Source organism: Bufo bufo, chromosome 5 (assembly GCF_905171765.1).
Source record: "Bufo bufo chromosome 5, aBufBuf1.1, whole genome shotgun sequence".
Classification (NCBI taxonomy): Eukaryota; Metazoa; Chordata; class Amphibia; order Anura; family Bufonidae; genus Bufo; species Bufo bufo.
Window position 1 is genome coordinate 549,884,485 of NC_053393.1, and position 23,390 is coordinate 549,907,874.

The 23,390-nt window shown below is 49.7% G+C and overlaps 2 protein-coding genes across 4 annotated transcripts in view; one reads left to right on the forward strand and one right to left on the reverse strand.

The window, feature by feature from the left end:
• Window positions 1-9,308, forward strand: part of LOC121000800 (SREBF chaperone) — a 47,206-nt gene extending 37,898 nt beyond the window's left edge. For 2 of the 3 annotated variants that reach the window (XM_040431443.1, XM_040431444.1), the window contains exons 10-23: window positions 23-117; window positions 1,934-2,032; window positions 2,193-2,405; window positions 2,786-3,231; window positions 3,319-3,510; window positions 3,626-3,827; window positions 3,909-4,024; window positions 4,363-4,936; window positions 5,187-5,272; window positions 5,350-5,432; window positions 5,601-5,767; window positions 7,216-7,296; window positions 7,409-7,615; window positions 8,549-9,308. In XM_040431443.1, coding sequence (XP_040287377.1) covers window positions 23-117; window positions 1,934-2,032; window positions 2,193-2,405; window positions 2,786-3,231; window positions 3,319-3,510; window positions 3,626-3,827; window positions 3,909-4,024; window positions 4,363-4,936; window positions 5,187-5,272; window positions 5,350-5,432; window positions 5,601-5,767; window positions 7,216-7,296; window positions 7,409-7,615; window positions 8,549-8,794 — 2,807 coding nt within the window. In that variant the 3' untranslated portion in view covers window positions 8,795-9,308. Of the gene's footprint in view, window positions 1-22; window positions 118-1,933; window positions 2,033-2,192; window positions 2,406-2,785; window positions 3,232-3,318; window positions 3,511-3,625; window positions 3,828-3,908; window positions 4,025-4,362; window positions 4,937-5,186; window positions 5,273-5,349; window positions 5,433-5,600; window positions 5,826-5,864; window positions 6,129-7,215; window positions 7,297-7,408; window positions 7,616-8,548 lie in introns of those variants that run through there. The other variant, XM_040431445.1, reaches the window with a different exon arrangement.
• Window positions 9,309-10,935: 1,627 nt separating this feature from the next.
• Window positions 10,936-22,035, reverse strand: ELP6 (elongator acetyltransferase complex subunit 6). Its single transcript, XM_040431460.1, has 7 exons — window positions 21,903-22,035; window positions 17,814-17,892; window positions 17,638-17,708; window positions 17,402-17,529; window positions 16,692-16,881; window positions 16,095-16,241; window positions 10,936-11,354 (listed from the first exon to the last, which is right to left on the reverse strand). Exons 1-7 carry the CDS (start codon window positions 21,954-21,956, stop codon window positions 11,241-11,243), a joined length of 783 nt encoding a protein of 260 aa, XP_040287394.1. The 5' UTR covers window positions 21,957-22,035; the 3' UTR covers window positions 10,936-11,240.
• Window positions 22,036-23,390: the final 1,355 nt, after the last annotated feature.

Below are 23,390 nucleotides of genomic sequence, written 5' to 3' on the forward strand. Positions count from 1 at the left end.
TTTCTCTCTGTGGTGTGGTCAGGATTAAGTAACGAGAGCTGGTCCATCATGAAGAACATGGCCACCGAGCTGGGAATCATTCTGATTGGATATTTCACTCTGGTTCCTGCTATTCAGGTGAGACGTTACTGATTGATCCTGCCGGGGATTCCCTCTGCCTGTGTGTACTCGGTGGGGCTGGGGATGTTATCAGATCCAACGTGAAGGACATTGCTCGCCTGCACTCGGTGAACCCTTGCAATGATTGCATGTAGGATCCACACTGCACCATATGTGTAAATGCCAGGTCCCGCAGCCCGGTGGTCTAGACCTCCACCAGATTTACCACATGAACTTCAACTGATGATACATTTGTTGCAGGCGCTTTACAACTGTTGATTGACTTACTTTTTACACCAGAATTGCGGCACAATTTTGGCGCAGAATGTTTCTCAGGCCACGCCCCTTTCCCAATAAACCCCACCCCTTCTGCAAGTTCTGTGCAGCAGTTTTTTTTTAAACCTAGATGCGCCATTTACGACAAGGTCCAGGTGCACTCACATTAGTAAGTCGGCCTTTGTGTTCGTTCTGCCCAGTGTATGATTCCAGTCTGGGGGGAACTTATATGTCCTTTATTTGAGGGGGGCAGTTGGCTTAACAATGTTGAGAAGCAATAATCTAATGGGAAATATCACCAAAATCGGGGAGCTTTCTAGGCTAAGGGTAGGATTAGAGGTGCTCTCTAGGCTTGGGGACAAAATATGGTGACTGTCGGAGGTAAGAAGTATCAGATCTTCGCTAGGCTTGGAAAGCATCCGGGTGATGCTCTAGGCTTGGGGAATAATCAGATCTACTCTCTATTCTTGGGGAAGCATCAGATCGCCTCTAGGCTCTGGAAAGGATTGGGGTGACTTTCTTGACTCATTGTAACTCTCTAAGCTCTGTTAAGGGTCAAGGTGACTCTCTAGGCTCTGAGAAGGGTCAAGGAGACTCTCTAGGCTCTGTGAAGGGTCAAGGAGACTCTCTAGGCTCTGTGAAGGGTCAAGGTGACTCTCTAGGCTCTGTGAAGGGTCAAGGAGACTCTCTAGGCTCTGTGAAGGCTCGGTGACTCTCTAGGCTCTGTGAAGGGTCAATGTGACTCTCTAGGCTCTGTGAAGGCTCGGTGACTCTCTAGGCACTGAGAAGGCTCAAGGTGACTATCTAGGCTCTGTGAAGGGTCAAGGAGACTCTAGGCACTGTGAAGGGTCAAGGAGACTCTAGGCACTGTGAAGGGTCAAGGAGACTCTCTAGGCACTGTGAAGGCTCAAGGTGACTCTCTAGGCTCTGTGAAGGCTCAAGGTGACTCTTTAGGCTCTGTGAAGGGTCAAGGTGACTCTTTAGGCACTGAGAAGGCTCAAGGTGACTCTTTAGGCACTGAAAAGGCTCAAGGTGACTCTTTAGGCACTGAAAAGGCTCAAGGTGACTCTAGGCTCTGTGAAGACTCAAGGTGACTCTCTAGGCTCTGTGAAGGGTCAGAACGACTCTCTGGGCTTGGGAAAGGATCATGATGCAGCGCATACATTTGCCTTTAGTAGTAAGAGGCAATGCCAGACAACCCTGAAATCTGACATGCACAATCGTTCTTTCCCCCAATATCTGCTGTGGGGGAGAATGAGGACACCCCCATACACATTAGATAGTTGGTCGGCTCTGCAATGAATTGACAGGTTTGACCGACTTACATCTGTTGTTTATGGACACCGTAAGGGATGTTTTATAGTCACTGGAATATGGGGGTTATTCCTCAGACCTAAAGCTGTTAAGTATGGCTTGTTTTGTAGACCTGGAAGGCTTAGGTCACACAAAGGATGTGACATTGAGGATGCTGGTGATGATGGCTCTCCAGACTTTGACCTGCACTGTGACTTGCTCGGTTTCCTCGCTCTTCATGTTCTTCACGTTTCTTCTCTCCCAGGAGTTCTGCCTCTTTGCCGTCGTCGGATTGGTGTCAGACTTCTTCCTGCAGATGTTCTTCTTCACCACCGTTTTATCCATTGACATCCGCAGAATGGAGGTACGGGCTGTGACCTGGTAAATCGGGGTCGGCAAAAGGTTCCAGGGAATTAAATGATGGTTGGCTTTTCTGGAGATCACCTTTACGGCAGGTTAAAATTCCTGTCACTGAAGGCGGCTTTTTTTGGATCCACTAATAAAAGCTTCTTTTTGCCTTGCAGCTCGCGGACCTGAACAAGAGGATGCCCGCCGAGGCCTGCATGCCGCCATCCAAACCTATGACCCGTACACCCAAATATGAGCGACAGCAAGCACTGCGCCCTAACACCCCCCACACCATCACCCTGCAGCCCCTCCGAAACCTGCGCCTGCCCAAAAGACTGCGCCTCATCTACTTCTTTGCCAGGACACGGCTGGCCCAGAGGATCATCATGGTAAGTGGGTGGCGGTTTTACATTGGGAATCTCTAGTTCCTCAGGACAGTTTAAATAATTGATGTTTTCCTCCACGTTCTTCAGAGCTGTTTTCAGAATTCTGCTGGGTTCCTGTGCAGTGCACTATGGGAGCTGAGATATTAGGGCACCTGTTTGACAGAGGCATGGAGCTGTACTGCTGTCTGTTTTCAAAGGCAGCCTGCAAAATTTTGAAAGCAGCTCTGGTTGTGTTTGGAGAAGGCAGGAAATCAGTTGCCACAGATATTTGATGCAGGTTATTTTATGACATTTTTCGGTCTTGTGGGTTAATTTTATACCCTGCGAGGAGGGTCACAGATTTTCTCAGGTTCATGTTATGTAGATTTTCTTTGTTTCTACAGGCAGGGACCGTGGTATGGATTGGGATCCTGCTTTATACAGACCCTGCTGGCCTCCATACCTACCTTACTACAGTGCAGGTCACAGAGCAGAGCCCTCTCGGGGGCGCTGTAGTGCCGCCTATTCCTGTGCCCGTCATGCCGGCTTCAGACTCCCAGAGCTCGCTCTCTATCCTCCCCACCGACTCTTCTCAACTCCTGGAGAATCAGTCTCAAAGAGACCGCAAGGAGGTGATGGAGACCCTCAGAGCAGTATTGGAGGAAAGTTCTAGAAGCAACTGGGCAGAGGGACAGCGTAAGGACCAAAGCAAAGTCGGACCACAGTTGAAGGAGGATCGGGCCCATACAGAGGTCACGTGGGGACCTGAAGATGAAGAAACCTGGCGTAAACTGTCCTTCCGGCACTGGCCAACGCTCTTCAGCTACTATAACATAACCCTAGCCAAGAGGTGAGTATGTCTCTTTAAGAGAATAAGGTGGTAGGTGGACATGTTAACTCTTTCCTCACTCTCTTGTGTACAATTTGTTGGCTTTAGGTACATTAGCATCTTACCCATGATCCCGATCACCCTGTATCTAACCCCCGAGGAGGTGTCTGAGGCTCGACACCCTCTTGAGGTCCGACACTCTCAGATATTTCAGCCTCAGCGGGATGGACGTCCAGAGGAAATCAAAGTGGCTCCTGCTGCTCCCAACACCCAGGGATCCATGGACGTCACCTTATACAAGTAAGATTATCTATACCGATGCCACATCGCCATACTCTGTGCCCCCGTCCCGCCGCTGCCCTCAGCCTCTCCCTTTCCCCCTCCAGCAGTAAATCCGTCTTTTCTGTCTTCACAGAGTTGGAGCTTTGGGTTTGGCTTCTGGGATTTTGTTGGTTTTACTCCTTTTCTGTCTTTATCGACTGCTCTGCCCTAAAAACTATGGACAGAACGGTCTGTCACATAGCCGACGGAAGAAAGGCGACCTGCCCTGTGACGACTATGGGTACTCGCCCCCCGAAACAGAGATTGTGCCCCTTGTCCTGAGAGGTCATCTCATGGTGCGTATGAAGCCTTCTTTATAAAGTAGCTCTAAAATGTCCTCTTTTCATTGTGCTCATCCTCTTCCCACTGTCTTGCAGGACATTGAGTGTCTCACCAGTGATGGGATGCTGTTAGTGAGCTGCTGCCTGGCCAGTCAGATCCGTGTGTGGGATGCTCAGACGGGAGACTGCCTCACGGTTATTCCCAAGCAGGGGTGAGACTGTTATAACCAGATCACTTCTCTACAGTACAGCAAATATGTAAAAGGCTAGCGTCAGCGATCCGGCAGGTAGCAGCTTGCTGGACCTCTGTGCACTTGCTAGAGTTTTGTAAGGCTCCATCCGGCCCCATAACCAGAACCGGCAGAGATCAGAGGGCATTCCGGCAATTGGCCAGAAGATAACCGCTGCGTGCCTGAACAGCCTGCCGGATCTCTGACGCTAGTGTGCAACTAGCCTAATACTTTTGCTCAAAAACCGCATCAGAAGCTACATGTGTGATTGCAGCCTGCTGTTCTTGCGTCCGCTGAGCATCTCTTTCTCTCATGTCCAGGCTGCGCAGGGAGAGCAGCGGGATCTTCGAGTATCAGGAGACTTGGGAGAACTTCTCAGAATGTAAATACAACCCCGAGGACTCCTTGGAAAACGGTTACTTGAAGAGGAGACAGCCGCTCCCTCAGCCCCCGCTCTTCTACGACCAGCCAAACCTTTCCAGTCTGATCGATACGAACTTCTGCGAGCAGGTTAAGCAGGAGGAGCCCGAGGGTGGACAGAGGCCGGTGGTCATGAAGCAGCAGGAATTAGAGTCCAGCGGCTATGACTTTAGCAGTCTGGTGCAGCGGGTCTACGAGGAGCATGGAGCCTCTTGCAGTTTTCTTCCTGTCTTCTCCCCCGCTCCATACGGACAGGGCCAGATGATGTCCGGCAGACGGAGCAGGTCGCCTGGGGGCTGGTCAGATGGAGGCTGTGATGCCATCAGGAGGAAGAGCTCAGCAGAAGAGCAGGTGCTCTGTAACGGGACGTCTTCCCCGGTTTCTGGTTGGGCAGAAGATTACGACAGTTCGGTGTGGAGTTTGGGACTACAGGGAAACCTCATTGTAGCTGGAAGGAGTAACGGAAAGCTTGAGGTATACAGGCCTGTGCCCGGATGGGTTAGGAGTGGTTTCTGGCTCAGTTTATGATGTTTCGGCAACCCCTGGACGAAGGTGTAGCGGCCCTTGGCTGGAAGTCAGCAGAGAGCTGGTGGTGAATGAGCATTCAGGCTGTCGTGTATGGCTGGGTTTGGTGTCATCTTCTTGCTTGGTTACTGATTGACAGGCTGGTGGTTTACGTTCCCGGCCCCTCTCCTTATGCACAGTTATTTTTTCATCTCTGCAGGTCTGGGACGCCATAGAGGGGGTCCTGCGCTGCAGTAACGCTGATTGTCAGAGCGGGATCACTGCACTCGTCTTTTTGAATCACAGGTATGTCTTCCCTTGGCTCCAGCACCCTGTGTGCGAATAGTGATGAGAAAGTACATTACAAGGTTTCCATCTTTCAGGATTGTAGCTGCTCGGCTCAATGGCTCCTTGGATTTCTTCTGTCTGGATTCCCAAAAATCCTCCAGCCAGTTACAGTTCAGAGGTAAGTGACTCCCCAGATTTTTTTTCCTCCTCCATTCACAGCCAAAGTGTAAGCTCTGCGGGCTTCATTTTGGGTTGTGTCTGCATTGAGTGCATGGAGCCGCTTTCTTGTCCTTGTAGAGGATTAAACCGTTTTGCTTGATAATATTGGGGTTCTCGTCCACCTCAGGAGCATCTGCCCGCAGCACCGTCCCCAGCTCTCCGCTCTACTCCAGTGATGACATCATCCGCTGCCAGCCGACTCACACTGTGGCATGTGCCCACCAGAAGCCAATCACAATGTTAAAAGCAGCGGCCGGGCGCCTCGTGACCGGCAGCCAGGACCACACTCTGAGAGTAAGTGTGTTTTATGTGGTCCTTCTCCTTTAAATCACATACACATCCTTGTCCTTGAATAATTTGTGTCTCATGACTTAATATAGGAATTAAACTGCAGCTTCTGCAGTGTAAGTGTTTTCTAATTGCTGTTCACTGTCTGTGAGATGGTACTAAAATAAAACAACAAGACTTTATTAATGTACAGGCTAAAATCTAAGTAATTGGCTATCGGCCTCTATCCATGTGGAACAGCAAATGAACCGCACACTGTGCTCCACTTCCTCCGCACACCTGCTCCACATCTGGTGTGGGTTGGAGATAGCCGTGTCTGTGAGGGTGGGGATATTTGGCACACACGTGTAGCGTGTTGCAGTACAATCCGCTCAGCTGACCTGGTGCTCATTAAGATCACTGCCAATGTAAAATTGCCAGATCCAGTGTTACCCTATGTATCAGGCACACTAAGGCCCCTTTCACACGGGCGAGTATTCCGCGCGGATGCGATGCGTGAGTTGAACGCATTGCACCCGCACTGAATCCCGACCCATTCATTTCTATGGGGCTGTTCACATGAGCGGTGATTTTCACGCATCACTTGTGCGTTGCGTGAAAATCGCAGCAAGCTCTATATTCTGCGTTTTTCACGGGCAGGCCCCATAGAAGTGAATGGGGTTGCGTGAAAATCGCAAGCAAGTGCGGATGCGGTGCGATTTTCATGCACGGTTGCTAGGAGACGATCGGGATGGAGACCCGATCATTATTATTTTCCCTTTATAACATGGTTATAAGGGAAAATAATAGCATTCTGAATACAGAATGCATAGTAAAATAGCGCTGGAGGGGTTAAAAATAAAAATAAATAATAATTAAATAACTCACCTTAGTCCACTTGATTGCGGAGACGGCATCTCCGTTGCTGAATAGGACCTGTGGTGACGTCACTCCGGTCATCACATGATCTTTTACCATGGTGATGGATCATGTGATGACCGGAGTGACGTCACCACAGGTCCTTTACCTGTAATGAATGCTCACCACAGGTCCTGTTCAGTGGACTAAGGTGAGTTAAAAAATAATTATTTTTATTTTTTTTATTTCTATTTTTTTTAACCCCTCCATCACTATTGTACTATGCAGTCTGTATTCAGAATGCTATTATTTTCCCTTATAACCATGTTATAAGGGAAAATAATACAATCTACAGAACATTGATCCCAAGCCCGAACTTCTGTGAAGAAGTTCGGGTTTGGGTACCAAACATGCGCGATTTTTCTCACGCGAGTGCAAAATGCATTACAATGTTTTGCACTCGCGCGGAAAAATCGCGGGTGTTCCCGTAACGCCCGTGTGAAAGAGGCCTAATAAAGTGTCTGAGCACTGAGAATTGTCCATGTCAGTGTTGTGCACCTCCTGGTGGTGGATGCTGGTACTGCAGAGTATACCGTGATCCTTGTGTCTTCCTGCAGGTGTACCGCTTGGAGGACGCTTGCTGCTTGTTCACACTGCAGGGTCACTCAGGGGGGATCTCTGCCATTTACATAGACCAGGTGAGTGCCTGCATTTGGGGTAGGGGGATCATATTTTATCAGGCAGCCATTCTGGACCCTTCATCTTAACCAATCCTGCCATGCAGGTACTAACCTTCATTTTTACCTGCAGACCATGGTTCTGGCCAGTGGGGGGCAGGATGGAGCCATCTGTTTATGGGATGTCCTCACAGGAAGTCGAGTCAACCACATGCACGGGCATCGAGGAGACATCACCTCACTGTTGTGCACAGCGTCCTACGTCATCAGCAGTGGCCTGGATGATGTCATCAGTATATGGGATCGGAGCTCAGGGATCAATCTGTACTCCATACAGCAAGTGAGTTACCTGCCCGTCTCAGGGGACGGGATAACGATATGCTGTCCGGTCTGGGCATCACTAGCAGAATGTCTTATAGGGCTCCATATTTGTATCCGGCGGGGTTCACACCGCACCCGCAGACATGGCGGCTGTGCCGTCCATCTTCACATGGTAGACCATGCTGTCTTGTCCAGAAAAAAAGATACATCCATAATCTGACACCAGTATAGGAAGATATTTGATGTTCAGAGGCCCCCATACACATAAGAGACAAAGTTGTAGAGACCGGCTGATTACCTAATATGTGTTCATAGTAACGCTCGTTAGCGATCTGGCAGTGTAATACTGCCGCCGATTACCAGATTAACAAACAGACGCTGAAAGATCGCGATCTGCTGCCGGCAAATAACTAGACAGCATGGGGACGAGCGATGGCATAATGCTGTGGAGGAGATCGCTGCGTGTAATAGCGACTGCCGGGAAGGAATGTTCCTGCAGAATCAGGCTCGAGTCTTGACTCCTCTCTTTACAATGAAAACACATGCATGCATGGTGGAGCTAAGCATGCATGTGTATGGGGGGGGGGGGGGGGCCAGGTGAGAGAACTCTTCAGCCAATGACTATCGAAGGTGTATGGGCACCTAAAGAAAGGTGCTGTAGATGGGACTGTGGCCAGCAGCTCCCATCATCCCTGGTGCTATCCCACATCATGAGTATTTAAAGGGGTATTTCCTAGCCATCAATGTCGATAGGTGCGGGTCCCATCTCCGGACTGAACTTTAGTGCAAAATCGTTGGGTCTGTGTCCCTGCATAGTCCTTGGATTAGGAGCCACCATTAACACCATGCAGCCCCTGTAGAGTCTAACACGACGAGAGCCAGAGTAAAAGAACTGCCATAACGTGCAGCCGGCAGCTGTGTCATGTCCGTAATTGTGTCGTTCTCTTTGCAGGACTTGGGTTGCGGCTCCAGTCTGGGTCTCATCTCTGACAACCTGCTGGTGACGGGCGGCCAGGGGTGCGTGTCCTTCTGGGACATTGGCTACGGCGATCTCCTACAGACGGTCTACCTGGGAAAGTACGAGGAAGCTCAGCCGGTGCGCCAGATCCTGGTCCTGGACAACGCAGCGATTGTCTGTGACTTTGGTAGCGAGCTCAGCCTGGTCTACGTCCCGTCAGTCCTGGAGAAGCTCGACTGAGGACAACTCAGGATCCGGTATCTAATCCCTATCGAGGACTGGCACTGAAGGGGTTATTCCGTCACCAAATGACGAGCTCCACAGATGATGCATTCACGAGTTTCTAACTATACTTCCAATGGAATTGTACAATTTTACAGCTCCCCATTTTCTTGGGTTCATCCCTTACTTTTCTGGTTGGCGATGCCCTAGAAAATGCCGGACCCCGGAAAGATTCGTAATGAATCGGTAGCACTTCACGATCGTATGTCCTGGAGAGTAACGCTAGCTCTATACGGTTATCTCTGCGTTGTCCACATGTCGTGTGTCAGTAACCATTAGCAAGGGAGGGGTATAAGCCCCCTCCCTGGTCAGATTCAGGGGGACAACGCTGACATTAGGCACAGTCAAAAAAATAAATAAGTCTCTAGATATGAACATGCGGCACTATTAAACGATACTGAGTATCTGGACGCACTTCATGCCACAGTCCTGAGTGGAAGGAGACCAGAACCGTGTCCCTGACTACAGGCAATGGGCAAGTAGACTTCTGGGTAGGAGGAGGGGTGGTGGCACAAGTGCAATATCACAGCGCCCTGTAGGTGGCAGCACGACACATGCCGGCTCTTCAGGCTGTGGGGGGAGCACTTACCTGCTGCAGCATTCACATATTTATATCCCCTTCCAACTCGCAGGAAGAAACTTTCTGAGAAATTCCCCTCCGTCAGGTGCAGTTTTGGTTTTGAGCATTTAAATTTACGTTTTCTTACGGTCATTAACGCGTCATGTCGGCCGGGGACGCCCTATTCTAAGGGAGGTCACACGGCCATATTCGTGGTCTAAGGTTATGTTTCTTCCCCAACATCAGGGAGAGGATCCCATCAGAAGGTAAAGATGGAAACCTCTCCTAAGGTACTGTTCACACATTGCAAAGTAGAAAATGAGCGAGTCTTTCATTATAGCCCCACTGCTAGGATTTAGTCCTGCTTTTGGCTTCACAATTACTGACCAAATCTGCAGCGTGTGAATTGCACCTCATTTAGTTTGTCTCCAGTCCATTCTCGGATCAGAAATGCACAATGTCTGGTGTCTGTGCTGTCATCAGAGGGGTAGGGTCCTGTTCACACACAGTTGCTCCCTCCACTGACATTGGATGGTTATGTTCCATCACTACTGCCGGAGGCGACTGTGGTTAAAGGGCTGGAGGGATTTTTACCAAAGATCGCCCAGTAGACGGGCAGAACAGTCCTCCGTGGATATAGGGGATGTATAAGGTCCAGCTGTAATTTCTGCTATATAGTCATATAACAGAACTCTCTACTGCCCCCGACTGGAGGGGCAAGAACCTCTTAACCAGCCATCTGTAGAGGGGGTCTCCGTGTGTTAAGGGGCAATGGGTTGGACGTTGCCTTAGAAGGTGACTTTCCCCATGGAGCGTTGCCTGTAAGACTCCTCAATGAGAAGCGGTCCCGCTGCAGATGCCCCCGTTCAGCCAGGACCGCTGGGGCATAAACCGCTGTATGCAGCCATTCAACTAAAGTGGTGGGTGGGTGTATGACTAGTGATAAGCGGCATAGGCAATATTTGAATTCGCGATATTTTGTGAATTTTTGGCCGAATATTCGCAAATTTTAGCATTTGTGATCTCCAGTCATTGTTTGCGAAAATCGGCAATGTAATAAATTCGTGATTAGAATATTCAACACTATTTGTGAATATGAATATATAGCACTATATTCTAAATATTCACAATTCGAATATCCTAGTGCAACCGGAAGAAGATTGAATGTATGGTCACAGACACAAGACTCCAGTATGAATGTAGAGAGGTTTGGGGGGGCGGCATTTGCCCCTGTTAATAGCATCATCAGTAACCCCCTCCCAGAAAGTGTCGTGTGCCCGCTCTCCCGATTGTCTGGAGTTCCACCATTTCCTGACAGGCTGTTTTTTTGGGGGGTGGGGGCTTCTTGTATGGGGTCGCTGTTGCCGCCACTTCTTCGTCTCCGTGATCTCTTACAGGAGGAGAATGGTGGCCCCGTGGCCTAGCAATGTATTGTGGACAGCAGACCCGTGGTCCCAGCTCTGGACGGTTCATGTCACCACATCAACTACTGTTTAATGTCAAGTCTAACTTGCATCATGGAATAGAGGAGAAAATAATATTTTTGGTAAAGGTTATAATTTATTTGGCTGTAGGTATTATGCAGAGCAGACGCACCAAATCTTCCTTGTACAGTCTTTTAGGTTTTTAATTTAGTTTTTGCTTTTTTTTTTTGTTTTTGTTTCAATCCTCTGTAATTTTCTTAAATAAAAACTCTCTCTGAAATGTCTTGTGTTCATTCTCGTCCTGCACCTCAGAATATGGAGAACAAATCCTGGATTCTGTGTGCCCCCCAGCGACGCTCGCACACAGGACATGCCCCCCCCCCCCCCGTGCGAGACGCCCCCCAGTCCTGGCTGTAGCAGATCACAGGACAGCTGCAGACAGTCCCCTGGCGAAGAAGCTGACGCTCTTGTCATGGATTCTGTACTGGTAGATGACGGTCTGGTCTTTATCCTGTGTCCTCCGAGTAATGGTCAGCTGTGAGAGGGGAACAGGTAGGGTTACTCTAGTCACAACAAAAGCAGCAAATGACCCTTACCATAAAAAAAAAAAAACATGTACTACATGCAAATAGTTGCAGATTTTACCCTATGCAATAGAAAGGGTGAAAATCTGCAGCTTAAATTGACATGCTCCAAAGTGAAATGTGTGTGGAAGGAGTTTAGCAGCTCAGCCAGCTCCATCTGTGTAATACAGCTAATACCCACTGGCAGAGATGATCCTGATCCCAGTCATTTGACCCCTGAAGATGCCTCAAAAAATAGCAACCGCGTCATCTGAGAGCTCACACACTTGTAATGATAATTACGTGGTGTTTGATCAGCTGCTATGGCAGCCGGGGGACTCGTGAAGGCTCCTAGGCCTGCAGCAGGGCTTAACAGGAACCCAGTAGACCCCTCCCAGGGTGTTAGCACACGGTGCAGTTTTTTTTTATTGTAGCTGGCTGAAATTATTAAAATCATTCCCACAATGCAGGACACCAGGGGTTAACGAGGCTGCTAAATTGAAAACTGCATCCTGAATGCCAGCACCTATAGGGCTCCTTCAGACGGCCGTATGCATGAGTCTGCATCTGTTCTGCAAAATTGTTTTGCGGATCCGCAAAGCACTACGGCCGTCTGAATGAGCCCTTAGACTGTAATGGTAAACTATTGCAGTCTATGGTATAAGTTATCAAACAATCACAAATGTAAGTCCCCTAGGGGGGCTGAAAAAATAAAAATAAATCTCACCTGATCCGTATAACAAATGCATTGAGATGCTGGATCCGTCTCTCCGGTGTCATCCAGAAAAACGGATTCGGCATTTATTTTTTTCCAAATTTTTTCCAGTCTAAGCATGCGCAGACCGCAATGCCGGATCCAGCATTAATGCATTTCAATGGTAAAAAATGCCGGATCCGGCATTTTGGCCGGAGATAAAACCGTAGCATGCTGCGGTAATATCTCAGTCCTGAAAATACAAAAAGACTGAACTGAAGACGTCCTGAACAGATTCCTCTCCATTCAGAATGCATGGGGATTAAACTGATCAGTTTTTTTCCGGTATTGAGCCCCTAGGACGGAACTCAATGCCGGAAAAGAAAAACGCTAGTGTGAAAGTACCCTAACACCATGTGCATTCCGGTTCCGTATGTCCGTTCCGCAAAAAAACAGAACATGTCCTAATACTATCCGCATTACGGACAAGGATAGGACTGTTCTATTAGGGGCCAGCTGTTCTGTTCCACAAAATACAGAATGCACACGGACGCAGTGGCGTTGCAAGGGGGGTGCGGACCCCACCGGGTGACACCATTGACCGCACCGGGTGACACCAGCAGGGCCGGCATTTACGAATCATTTGTATTGCCGTCCTCAGGAGAGGGAAAGATGTGTCTGGGATTCGAACCCACGACCTTCTGTATCAGAGGCAAAGCACTGCGATGCAGCCTCTTCCTGTGTCCCGCCCTGTATGTCCATATATGGAGTCAGGCTGTATTTCAGAAAAGTTTCTGCTGGGATTCAAACCCACGACCTTTTGTATCAGAGGCAAAGCATTTAACCACACAGCCATAAGAGCAGCCTTGCTACTGACTGAAAAAATATGAGACTTCTACTGTTATAGCTGTACATCTATACACATGACGGCTGCCCTAACACACCCAGCACTGCTATATCTCTATATGACTGCTGTCCCAGCACACTCAGCTCTGCTATATCTCTATAAATGATAGCTGCCCCAGCACACCCAGCTCTGCTACATATAATACACATGACAGCTGCTCCAGCAAACCCAGCTCTGCTACATCTATACACATGACAGCTGCCCCTGCACACTCAGATCTGCTACATCTATACACCTGCCCAAACAGACCCAGCTCTGATACATCTATACACATGACAGCTGCCCCAGCACACCCAGCTCTGCTACATCTATATATCTCTAAGTATTGCTATACAGTAGATATATAGAGATATAGCAGTGCTGAGTGTGCTGGGGCAGCTGTCATGTGTATTAGATGTAGCAGTGCTGGGTGTGTTGTGGCAGCTGTCATGTGTATAGATGTATAAATATAGGGCGGCTCACTAAATCCCAAAATATGGAATAAGGTGCTCTATCTGAACGGAGCGTACCCAACGCTTGTGTGTGAGGAGTTTAGGAAAAGTAAAGGGATGGCACACTGATCATAGGTAGTGCATGGAAAAGAGTAATTTATTAATAATAAATGGCTGGTTGATGCCAGCTGTTGACAATGGATACAAGTATAAAAGTTGTCTGAATAAATAATGTTATAAAACCTAGGTCTAAAATAGCGTTCTCCTAGAAGTATAAAATGTAGACAATGTAATATCAATGCACAAATCATAGACAATATAACAATAATACATATAAAGTAAATTGCTGGCATAAACCAATGTATGGCTGGTCTATGTCAGCTGGATGGTGTATGGATATTAATAATGGCGTTCTCCTTAGAGGTATAAAATGTAGACAAATATCAATGCACAAAATATGATATCAAATGCATAAGAAGTAGATAGCAATAAATGAAAGTCAAGTAGACCTATTGGAGGTAGGTGCAGGTATCAAGTCCGCTGGTGTCATAGAAAGGACAAATATAGGTAGGAAGTGGGGACACCCCTTTTGGGGGAAATGATATTGTTCAATTCGATCTGCCCACTTTGTTTTAGATGGATAGGGTATTTCACCTCCGATTGGTAGTTATTTGTTTCCACAGTTAGCCAACAGTAGTATTATAGTAAAGTGCTGCTGTTTCAGTTTGGTAACGTACCTGCTGAAACAGCAGCACTTTACTATAATACTACTGTTGGCTAACTGTGGAAACAAATAACTGTATTATATGTAGCAGAGCTGGGTGTGCTGGGGCAGCTATCATTTATAGACATATAGCAGAGCTGAGTGTGCTGGGGCAGCTATCATTTATAGACATATAGCAGAGCTGAGTGTGCTGGGACAGCTGTCATATAGAGATATAGCAGAGCTGAGTGTGCTGGGACAGCTGTCATATAGAGATATAGCAGAGCTGAGTGTGCTGGGACAGCTGTCATATAGAGATATAGCAGAGCTGAGTGTGTTAGGGCAGCTGTTATGTGGCTACACTGTGCCCCACAGTATACCGCTACACTGTGCCCCACAGTATACCGCTACACTGTGCCCCACAGTATACCGCTACACTGTGCCCCACAGTATACCGCTACACTGTGCCCCACAGTATACCGCTACACTGTGCCCCACAGTATACCGCTACACTGTGCCCCACAGTATACCGCTACACTGTGCCCCACAGTATACCGCTACACTGTGCCCCACAGTATACCGCTACACTGTGCCCCACAGTATACCGCTACACTGTGCCCCACAGTATACCGCTACACTGTGCCCCACAGTATACCGCTACACTGTGCCCCACAGTATACCGCTACACTGTGCCCCACAGTATACCGCTACACTGTGCCCCACAGTATACCGCTACACTGTGCCCCACAGTATACCGCTACACTGTGCCCCACAGTATACCGCTACACTGTGCCCCACAGTATACCGCTACACTGTGCCCCACAGTATACCGCTACACTGTGCCCCACAGTATACCGCTACACTGTGCCCCACAGTATACCGCTACACTGTGCCCCACAGTATACCGCTACACTGTGCCCCACAGTATACCGCTACACTGTGCCCCACAGTATACCGCTACACTGTGCCCCACAGTATACCGCTACACTGTGCCCCACAGTATACCGCTACACTGTGCCCCACAGTATACCGCTACACTGTGCCCCACAGTATACCGCTACACTGTGCCCCACAGTATACCGCTACACTGTGCCCCACAGTATACCGCTACACTGTGCCCCACAGTATACCGCTACACTGTGCCCCACAGTATACCGCTACACTGTGCCCCACAGTATACCGCTACACTGTGCCCCACAGTATACCGCTACACTGTGCCCCACAGTATACCGCTACACTGTGCCCCACAGTATACCGCTACACTGTGCCCCACAGTATACCGCTACACTGTGCCCCACAGTATACCGCTACACTGTGCCCCACAGTATACCATATACCGCTACACTGTGGAGTCTGTTCTATAAGCACCATTGTTTTGTGGTGGCGGACAGAAAGTAATCTGGAAGTGCCCCTCCCGAGACCAGGCTCTTGACTGCTAGGGGGGGGGGGGGTCTGCTGAGCTAACGGATGCCCCCTATGGCAGTAGCACCACCATAGCCCCCATATATGGCAAGAAAATTTGCTTCGGGGAGGAAGGGGGGGGGGGTGACACCATTTTCTACCGCACCAGGTGACACCAGCCCTAGCAACGCCACTGCACGGACGTCATCCGTATTTTTTGCGGACCGCAAAATACATACAGTCGTGTGCATGAGCCCTAAGGTGAACGCCGTAAAAACAACCCAAAAGACAATGATGGAATTGCTGGGGTTTTATTTTTACATTTTTAAAATAATTTTTTCCCATTTTTCAATACAAGCTATGGTACATTAAATGGTGTCATATAAAATTACAACTTGTCCTGTAAAATAAAAAAGTGTCCCGTCCCCGTGTGACGCAGCGGATTCTGAGTCGAGCGCAGGGCCGGTTGTACTTTCAGATGGTGAGGGGCCTACACACTCTACATGGAATAGGGGGCGAGGGGCTGTGTACTAAAGAGCTGCACCTGATTCTGACCTCATGACCCCAGTCACTGACCTGTCCATGCACCTCCTTACAGAAGCCGGTCGCCAGCCCCTCTGCCTGCAGGATCAACCTGCTCTGGTGACACAGAGACCTCAGCAGCAGCTCATTGTCGGCGTCCTCGGACCCGTCATCCCCCTGCAGCAGACAAACCACGTTCCCCTGGAATAGAGAGAAAGTCAGCGACTGACGATGTGCGCCACACGCCGCGGCCCCTCTAAGACACAGGAGTCGAGGGGGACCCTCAACTCCCAAAAGTAGCAGAGCTGACTCGGCACTGCAGAGCCTTCCATAGCTGTCGGCCAAACACTATGCCCTCCAATGTGTTCTGAAACGGGAGAGGGGAATCGGTAGATGCTGCTGGCAGCCGCTCATCTCCCCTTAGGACAAAAGGATTGGCCATGTTGAAATCCAACATGGTCGATCCTCCCTCCTCACCCAATATCTGCTCTCAGGGGAGAGTCAGACCACCTAAACATTAGGTGGTCGGCCGTCCCCCTGAAACTGGGGGGTCTGACATCAATATGTCTGTTTGTATGAACACCTTTACTTGCAGTCCAGGCAATAGATGGTTTTGTCATATTATACACCTGTATATGATGGGGGCCACACCTGGTACTTGCTGCACACGCTGGCTCGGCAGTAATGGATGAAGTCCAGCACTTGGATGGCAGGGACCCCCAGGCTGAGCAGCACACCGACGTCGTCTACAATTAGCACCGGGCATTTCCACTCTTCACCTACTGGGGGCGCCAGTGCAGCAGTAATGAAGTCATACAGGGGTCGGAGGTCACTCCCCGTCCTAAATGAAAGGCACAACAATTAATTCCTTTCTTCCCCGATGATCTGATTCATCCCAGGGTTAGAAAGTGACAAATATTGGGAAGCCCCTCCTCCTTAGTCAGGCCACTCCTCCTTCACAAGACTCCTCCTCTTAGGCCACTCCTCCTTCACAAGACTCCTCCTCCTTAGGCCACTCCTCCTTCACAAGACTCCTCCTCCTTAGTCAGGCCACTCCTCACCCCATCTGACCATGCTCTGCATTGTACAGAATAGAGATCAGTTCTTTATGCACTGACTCCCTGCTGAGCTTATGCTTATCCACAGTAACCAATGAGAACAAGCAGAGCTGCAGTGTAAAGCATGGGGTATATGATTTACCAAGTTACATCCTGAGCCTCCGCTAAGACTGATGATGAAATTCAGACTCCAATAGATAATGCAGCTAAACACGGAGCCCCTGATTATAGCCGCTGTGTCCTAATGGGGGAGACAAATAGGAAGATCACACGTAGCGCCCCCCCCTCCGGGGTCCTACCGACCTCAGAGAGCGCAGAGGATTCTCGGCCTCAGTCTCTGTAGTATCTGTAAACAGCAGCCGGGTGTAGGATCTGAGCCCCTCCAGAAAGCGCAGCTGCCCCTGATCCTGCGCGCTCGCCAGGTTCACCCCCTGAAAGAGGAAGGAACATGAAACCTGCGACCACGCCGAGTCCTCGTGGAAACCCGCCATAGAAAGTCGCAGGACTTCTCAGGACTGTGTGGCCCCTTTAAGACTTACCAGCTTCTGGGCGATGATGTTGTAATGACTGAAGGACTGAGCGAGAGCCACAAAACACAGACGACATCCGGCTGCCGGGACACAATCATATCATCACCGTCAGAGAAAGACAAGCCCCGCCCCCATCACGATGACATCACAGCGGGTGCATCGTCGTATGTTACAGCGTCACTCACCCTTCAGGTAATAGGACAGGAAGTGATGGAGCAAGAAGCTGGCGTCCGTCTTCTGGCCGCTGATCAGGACAAACTGTCGCTGGAGGACACAACAAGTATGAGAAGAAAGACAGGAACTACAACTCCCAGCAGGCTACGAGATCTGCAGGTCACTACTCTAGGGGCCACAATGTGACACTGGTAAAGTCAGGGACCCCCCCCCCCCAGGTTGCATATATAATACAGAGGTAAGTACTACCGGGCGCTAAGATTTTACCACACTTTATTTTGGTATAAAACTAGAAATAAACAAAGTGATGGGGTCTTCGTGTAGCGACGCGTTTCACTGCCGCTCTTCTTCAGGCTGACCCATCTTCTCTATATAATGCCCCCCCTTTTGACTACAGAGGATCAGATGGGGGTAGCCCGCGGCTATCGGAGAAGATTTCAGTGGCGGCGAATTTTGGTTTCTGTCTCAAGGAGAACTTTCCGTATTTTTACACCACCACCGTCCAGAGGTCACCAGGGTCAGTTGGGGACTGCTGAACAAGTCCCAAATGTGTATGATAATGTATACTGGGGTGCAGAATGGATTGGGGGTAGTATACTGGGGTGCAGGATTAGATGGGGGGTAGTATACTGGTGTGCAGAATGGATTGGGGGTAGTATACTGGTGTGCAGAATGGATTGGGGGTAGTATACTGGTGTGCAGAATGGATTGGGGGTAGTATACTGGTGTGCAGGATTAGATGGGGGTAGTATACTGGTGTGCAGGATTAGATGGGGTAGTATACTGGGGTGCAGGATTAGATGGGGGTAGTATACTGGTGTGCAGGATTAGATGGGGGTAGTATACTGGTGTGCAGGATTAGATGGGGGTAGTATACTGGTGTGCAGGATTAGATGGGGGTAGTATACTGGTGTGCAGGATTAGATGGGGGTAGTATACTGGTGTGCAGGATTAGATGGGGGTAGTATACTGGTGTGCAGGATTAGATGGGGGTAGTATACTGGTGTGCAGGATTAGATGGGGGTAGTATACTGGTGTGCAGGATTAGATGGGGGTAGTATACTGGTGTGCAGGATTAGATGGGGGTAGTACACTGGGGTGCAGGATTAGATGGGGGTAGTACACTGGGGTGCAGGATTAGATGGGGGTAGTACACTGGGGTGCAGGATTAGATGGGGGTAGTACACTGGTGTGCAGGATTAGATGGGGGTAGTACACTGGTGTGCAGGATTAGATGGGGGTAGTATACTGGGGTGCAGGATTAGATGGGGGTAGTATACTGGGGTGCAGGATTAGATGGGGGTAGTACACTGGTGTGCAGGATTAGATGGGGGTAGTACACTGGGGTGCAGAATGGATTGGGGGTAGTATACTGGGGTGCAGGATTAGATGGGGGTAGTACACTGGGGTGCAGAATGGATTGGGGGTAGTATACTGGTGTGCAGGATCGATGGGGGTAGTATACTGGTGTGCAGGATTAGATGGGGGTAGTATACTGGGGTGCAGAATGGATTGGGGGTAGTATACTGGTGTGCAGGATTAGATGGGGGTAGTATACTGGTGTGCAGGATTAGATGGGGGGTAGTATACTGGTGTGCAGGATTAGATGGGGGTAGTATACTGGGGTGCAGAATGGATTGGGGGTAGTATACTGGTGTGCAGGATTAGATGGGGGTAGTATACTGGGGTGCAGAATGGATTGGGGGTAGTATACTGGTGTGCAGGATTAGATGGGGGTAGTACACTGGTGTGCAGGATTAGATGGGGGTAGTACACTGGTGTGCAGAATGGATTGGGGGTAGTATACTGGTGTGCAGAATGGATTGGGGGTAGTATACTGGTGTGCAGGATTAGATGGAAGTAGTATACTGGTGCGCAGGATTAGATGGGGGTAGTATACTGGGGTGCAGGATTAGATGGGGGTAGTATACTGGGGTGCAGGATTAGATGGGGGTAGTATACTGGGGTGCAGGATTAGATGGGGGTAGTATACTGGGGTGCAGGATTAGATGGGGGTAGTATACTGGGGTGCAGGATTAGATGGGGGTAGTATACTGGGGTGCAGGATCAGATGGGGGTAGTATACTGAGGTGCAGGATTAGATGGGGGTTGTATACTGGTGTGCAGGATTAGATGGGGGTAGTATACTGGGGTGCAGAATGGATTGGGGGTAGTACACTGGTGTGCAGGATTAGATGGGGGGTAGTATACTGGTGTGCAGAATGGATTGGGGGTAGTATACTGGTGTGCAGGATTAGATGGAAGTAGTATACTGGTGGCAGGATTAGATGGGGGTAGTATACTGGTGTGCAGGATTAGATGGGGGTAGTATACTGGGGTGCAGGATTAGATGGGGGTAGTATACTGGTGTGCAGGATTAGATGGGGGTAGTATACTGGGGTGCAGGATTAGATGGGGGTAGTATACTGGGGTGCAGGATTAGATGGGGGTAGTATACTGGGGTGCAGGATTAGATGGGGGTAGTATACTGGGGTGCAGAATGGATTGGGGGTAGTATACTGGGGTGCAGGATTAGATGGGGGTAGTATACTGGTGTGCAGGATTAGATGGGGGTAGTATACTGGGATTCAGGATTAGATGGGGGTAGTATACTGGGATTCAGGATTAGATGGGGGGTAGTATACTGGTGTGCAGGATTAGATGGGGGTAGTATACTGGGGTGCAGGATTAGATGGGGGTAGTATACTGGGGTGCAGGATTAGATGGGGGTAGTATACTGGGGTGCAGGATTAGATGGGGGTAGTATACTGGGGTGCAGGATTAGATGGGGGTAGTATACTGGTGTGCAGGATTAGATGGGGGTAGTATACTGGGGTGCAGGATTAGATGGGGGTAGTATACTGGGGTGCAGGATTAGATGGGGGTAGTATACTGGGGTGCAGAATGGATTGGGGGTAGTATACTGGGGTGCAGGATTAGATGGGGGTAGTATACTGGGGTGCAGGATTAGATGGGGGTAGTATACTGGGGTGCAGGATTAGATGGGGGTAGTATACTGGGGTGCAGAATGGATTGGGGGTAGTATACTGGGGTGCAGGATTAGATGGGGGTAGTATACTGGTGTGCAGGATTAGATGGGGGTAGTATACTGGGATTCAGGATTAGATGGGGGTAGTATACTGGGATTCAGGATTAGATGGGGGGTAGTATACTGGTGTGCAGGATTAGATGGGGGTAGTATACTGGGGTGCAGGATTAGATGGGGGTAGTATACTGGGGTGCAGGATTAGATGGGGGTAGTATACTGGGGTGCAGGATTAGATGGGGGTAGTATACTGGGGTGCAGGATTAGATGGGGGTAGTATACCGGGGGGCAGGATTAGATGGGGGTAGTATACTGGGGTGCAGGATTAGATGGGGGTAGTATACTGGTGTGCAGGATTAGATGGGGGTAGTATACTGGTGTGCAGAATGGATTGGGGGTAGTATACTGGGATGCAGGATTACATGGGGGTAGTATACTGGGGTGCAGGATTAGATGGGGGTAGTATACTGGGATGCAGGATTACATGGGGGTAGTATACTGGGGTGCAGGTTTAGATGGGGGTAGTATACTGGTGTGCAGGATTAGATGGGGGTAGTATACTGGTGTGCAGAATGGATTGGGGGTAGTATACTGGGATGCAGGATTACATGGGGGTAGTATACTGGGATTCAGGATTAGATGGGGGGTAGTATACCGGGGGGCAGGATTAGATGGGGGTAGTATACTGGGGTGCAGGATTAGATGGGGTAGTATACTGGGGTGCAGGATTAGATGGGGGGTAGTATACTGGTGTGCAGGATTAGATGGGGGTAGTATACCGGGGGGCAGGATTAGATGGGGGGTAATATACCGGGGTGCAGGATTAGATGGGGGTAGTATACTGGGATTCAGGATTAGATGGGGGAGGGGGCGCCGATTCTGGATAAAGTTGCCTTTGGTATATCGGCTGTGGAACTAGGGGGAATTTTTGGGGGTGCAGTACAATGAGGCCCGCGTCCCTGGGCTGGCACATAATTGGGGTGCAGGTTATTTGGAGGTGGGGCCCGCTGTATGTGATGCTGAGGTCACAGGATAACGCCCGCCGTCCTCTCACCCGCTCCGGGCTCTCAGTGTCGGCCCCCAGCAGGGCGGTCAGCTCCGGGAACATCCTGCACAGACCACGTGGTTTCTCAGGTGAAATAAAGCACTTGACTTCCGGACTCCTGTTATGGCCATTTCTAAGTCGGCCACCGTATCCACGACGATCCGCCATCTTGTGAGTGGCACAACCCGCAGACCTTCTCCCTACTCTAGGCGCAATTCACAGCGTGATCGGAAGAGGGAGCAAAAGAGCACAGGACGGAGGACTCTGTATATATGTACACTACAGATCCCAGGAGTGACCGGCAGAGGGAGCCAGAGAGCAAAGGACGGAGGACACTGTATATATATACACTACAGTCCCAGGAGTGGCCAGCAGAGGGAGCCTGAGGACGGAGGACACTTTATATATGTACACTACAGATCCCAGGAGTGACCAGCAGAGGGAGCCAGAGGACTGAGGACACTGTATTATTTACACTACAGATCCCAGGAGTGACCGGCAGAGGGAGCCAGAGAGCAGAGGACGGAGGACACTGTATATATGTACACTACAGATTCCAGAAGTGACCAGCAGAGGGAGCCAGAGGACTGAGGACACTGTATATATTTACACTACAGATCCCAGGAGTGACCAGCAGAGGGAGCCAGAGAGCAGAGGACGGAGGACACTGTATATATGTACACTACAGTCCCAGGAGTGACCAGCAGAGGGAGCCAGAGAGCAAAGGACGGAGGGACTCTGTATATATGTACACTACAGATCCCATGAGTGACCAGCAGAGGGAGCCAGAGAGCAGAGGACGGAGGACACTGTATATATATGTACACTACAGATCCCAAGAGTGACCAGCAGAGGGAGCCAGAGAGCACAGGACGGAGGAAACTGTATATGTTATATGGCCGATTTATTGGCCTGTATTTGTGGGAGGGTCTCTGCCCCGCTATTTAGGGTCATTTCCCCCCTCCCCTACATCCTACGTCTGCTCAGCACACCTATCCTTCCCACCCTCCATTTCATTGTCACACCAGGGGATGGCCTCCTTCAGTCATCCCTACGACGTTGCGGTTACGGCACAAATCAAACCGTTTAGCTAACTACTAGTTAGGGTCCCGGTTCAGGTGTAGCCCCAACCACAAATATATACTATAGATCCCAGGAGTGACCGGCAGAGGGAGGCAAAGAGCGAAGGACAGAGGACACTGTATATATGTACACTACAGTCCCAGGAGTGACCAGCAGAGGGAGCCAGAGAGCAGAGGACGGAGGACACTGTATATATGTACACTACAGATCCCAAGAGTGACCAGAAGAGGGAGCCAGAGAGCGGAGGACAGAGGACATTGTATTTATGTACACTACAGATCCCAAGAGTGACCAGCAGAGGGAGCCAGAGAGCAGAGGACACTGTATATATGTACACTACAGATCCCAGGAGTGACCAGCAGAGGGAGCCAGAGGACTGAGGACAGAGGACACTGTATATATGTACACTACAGA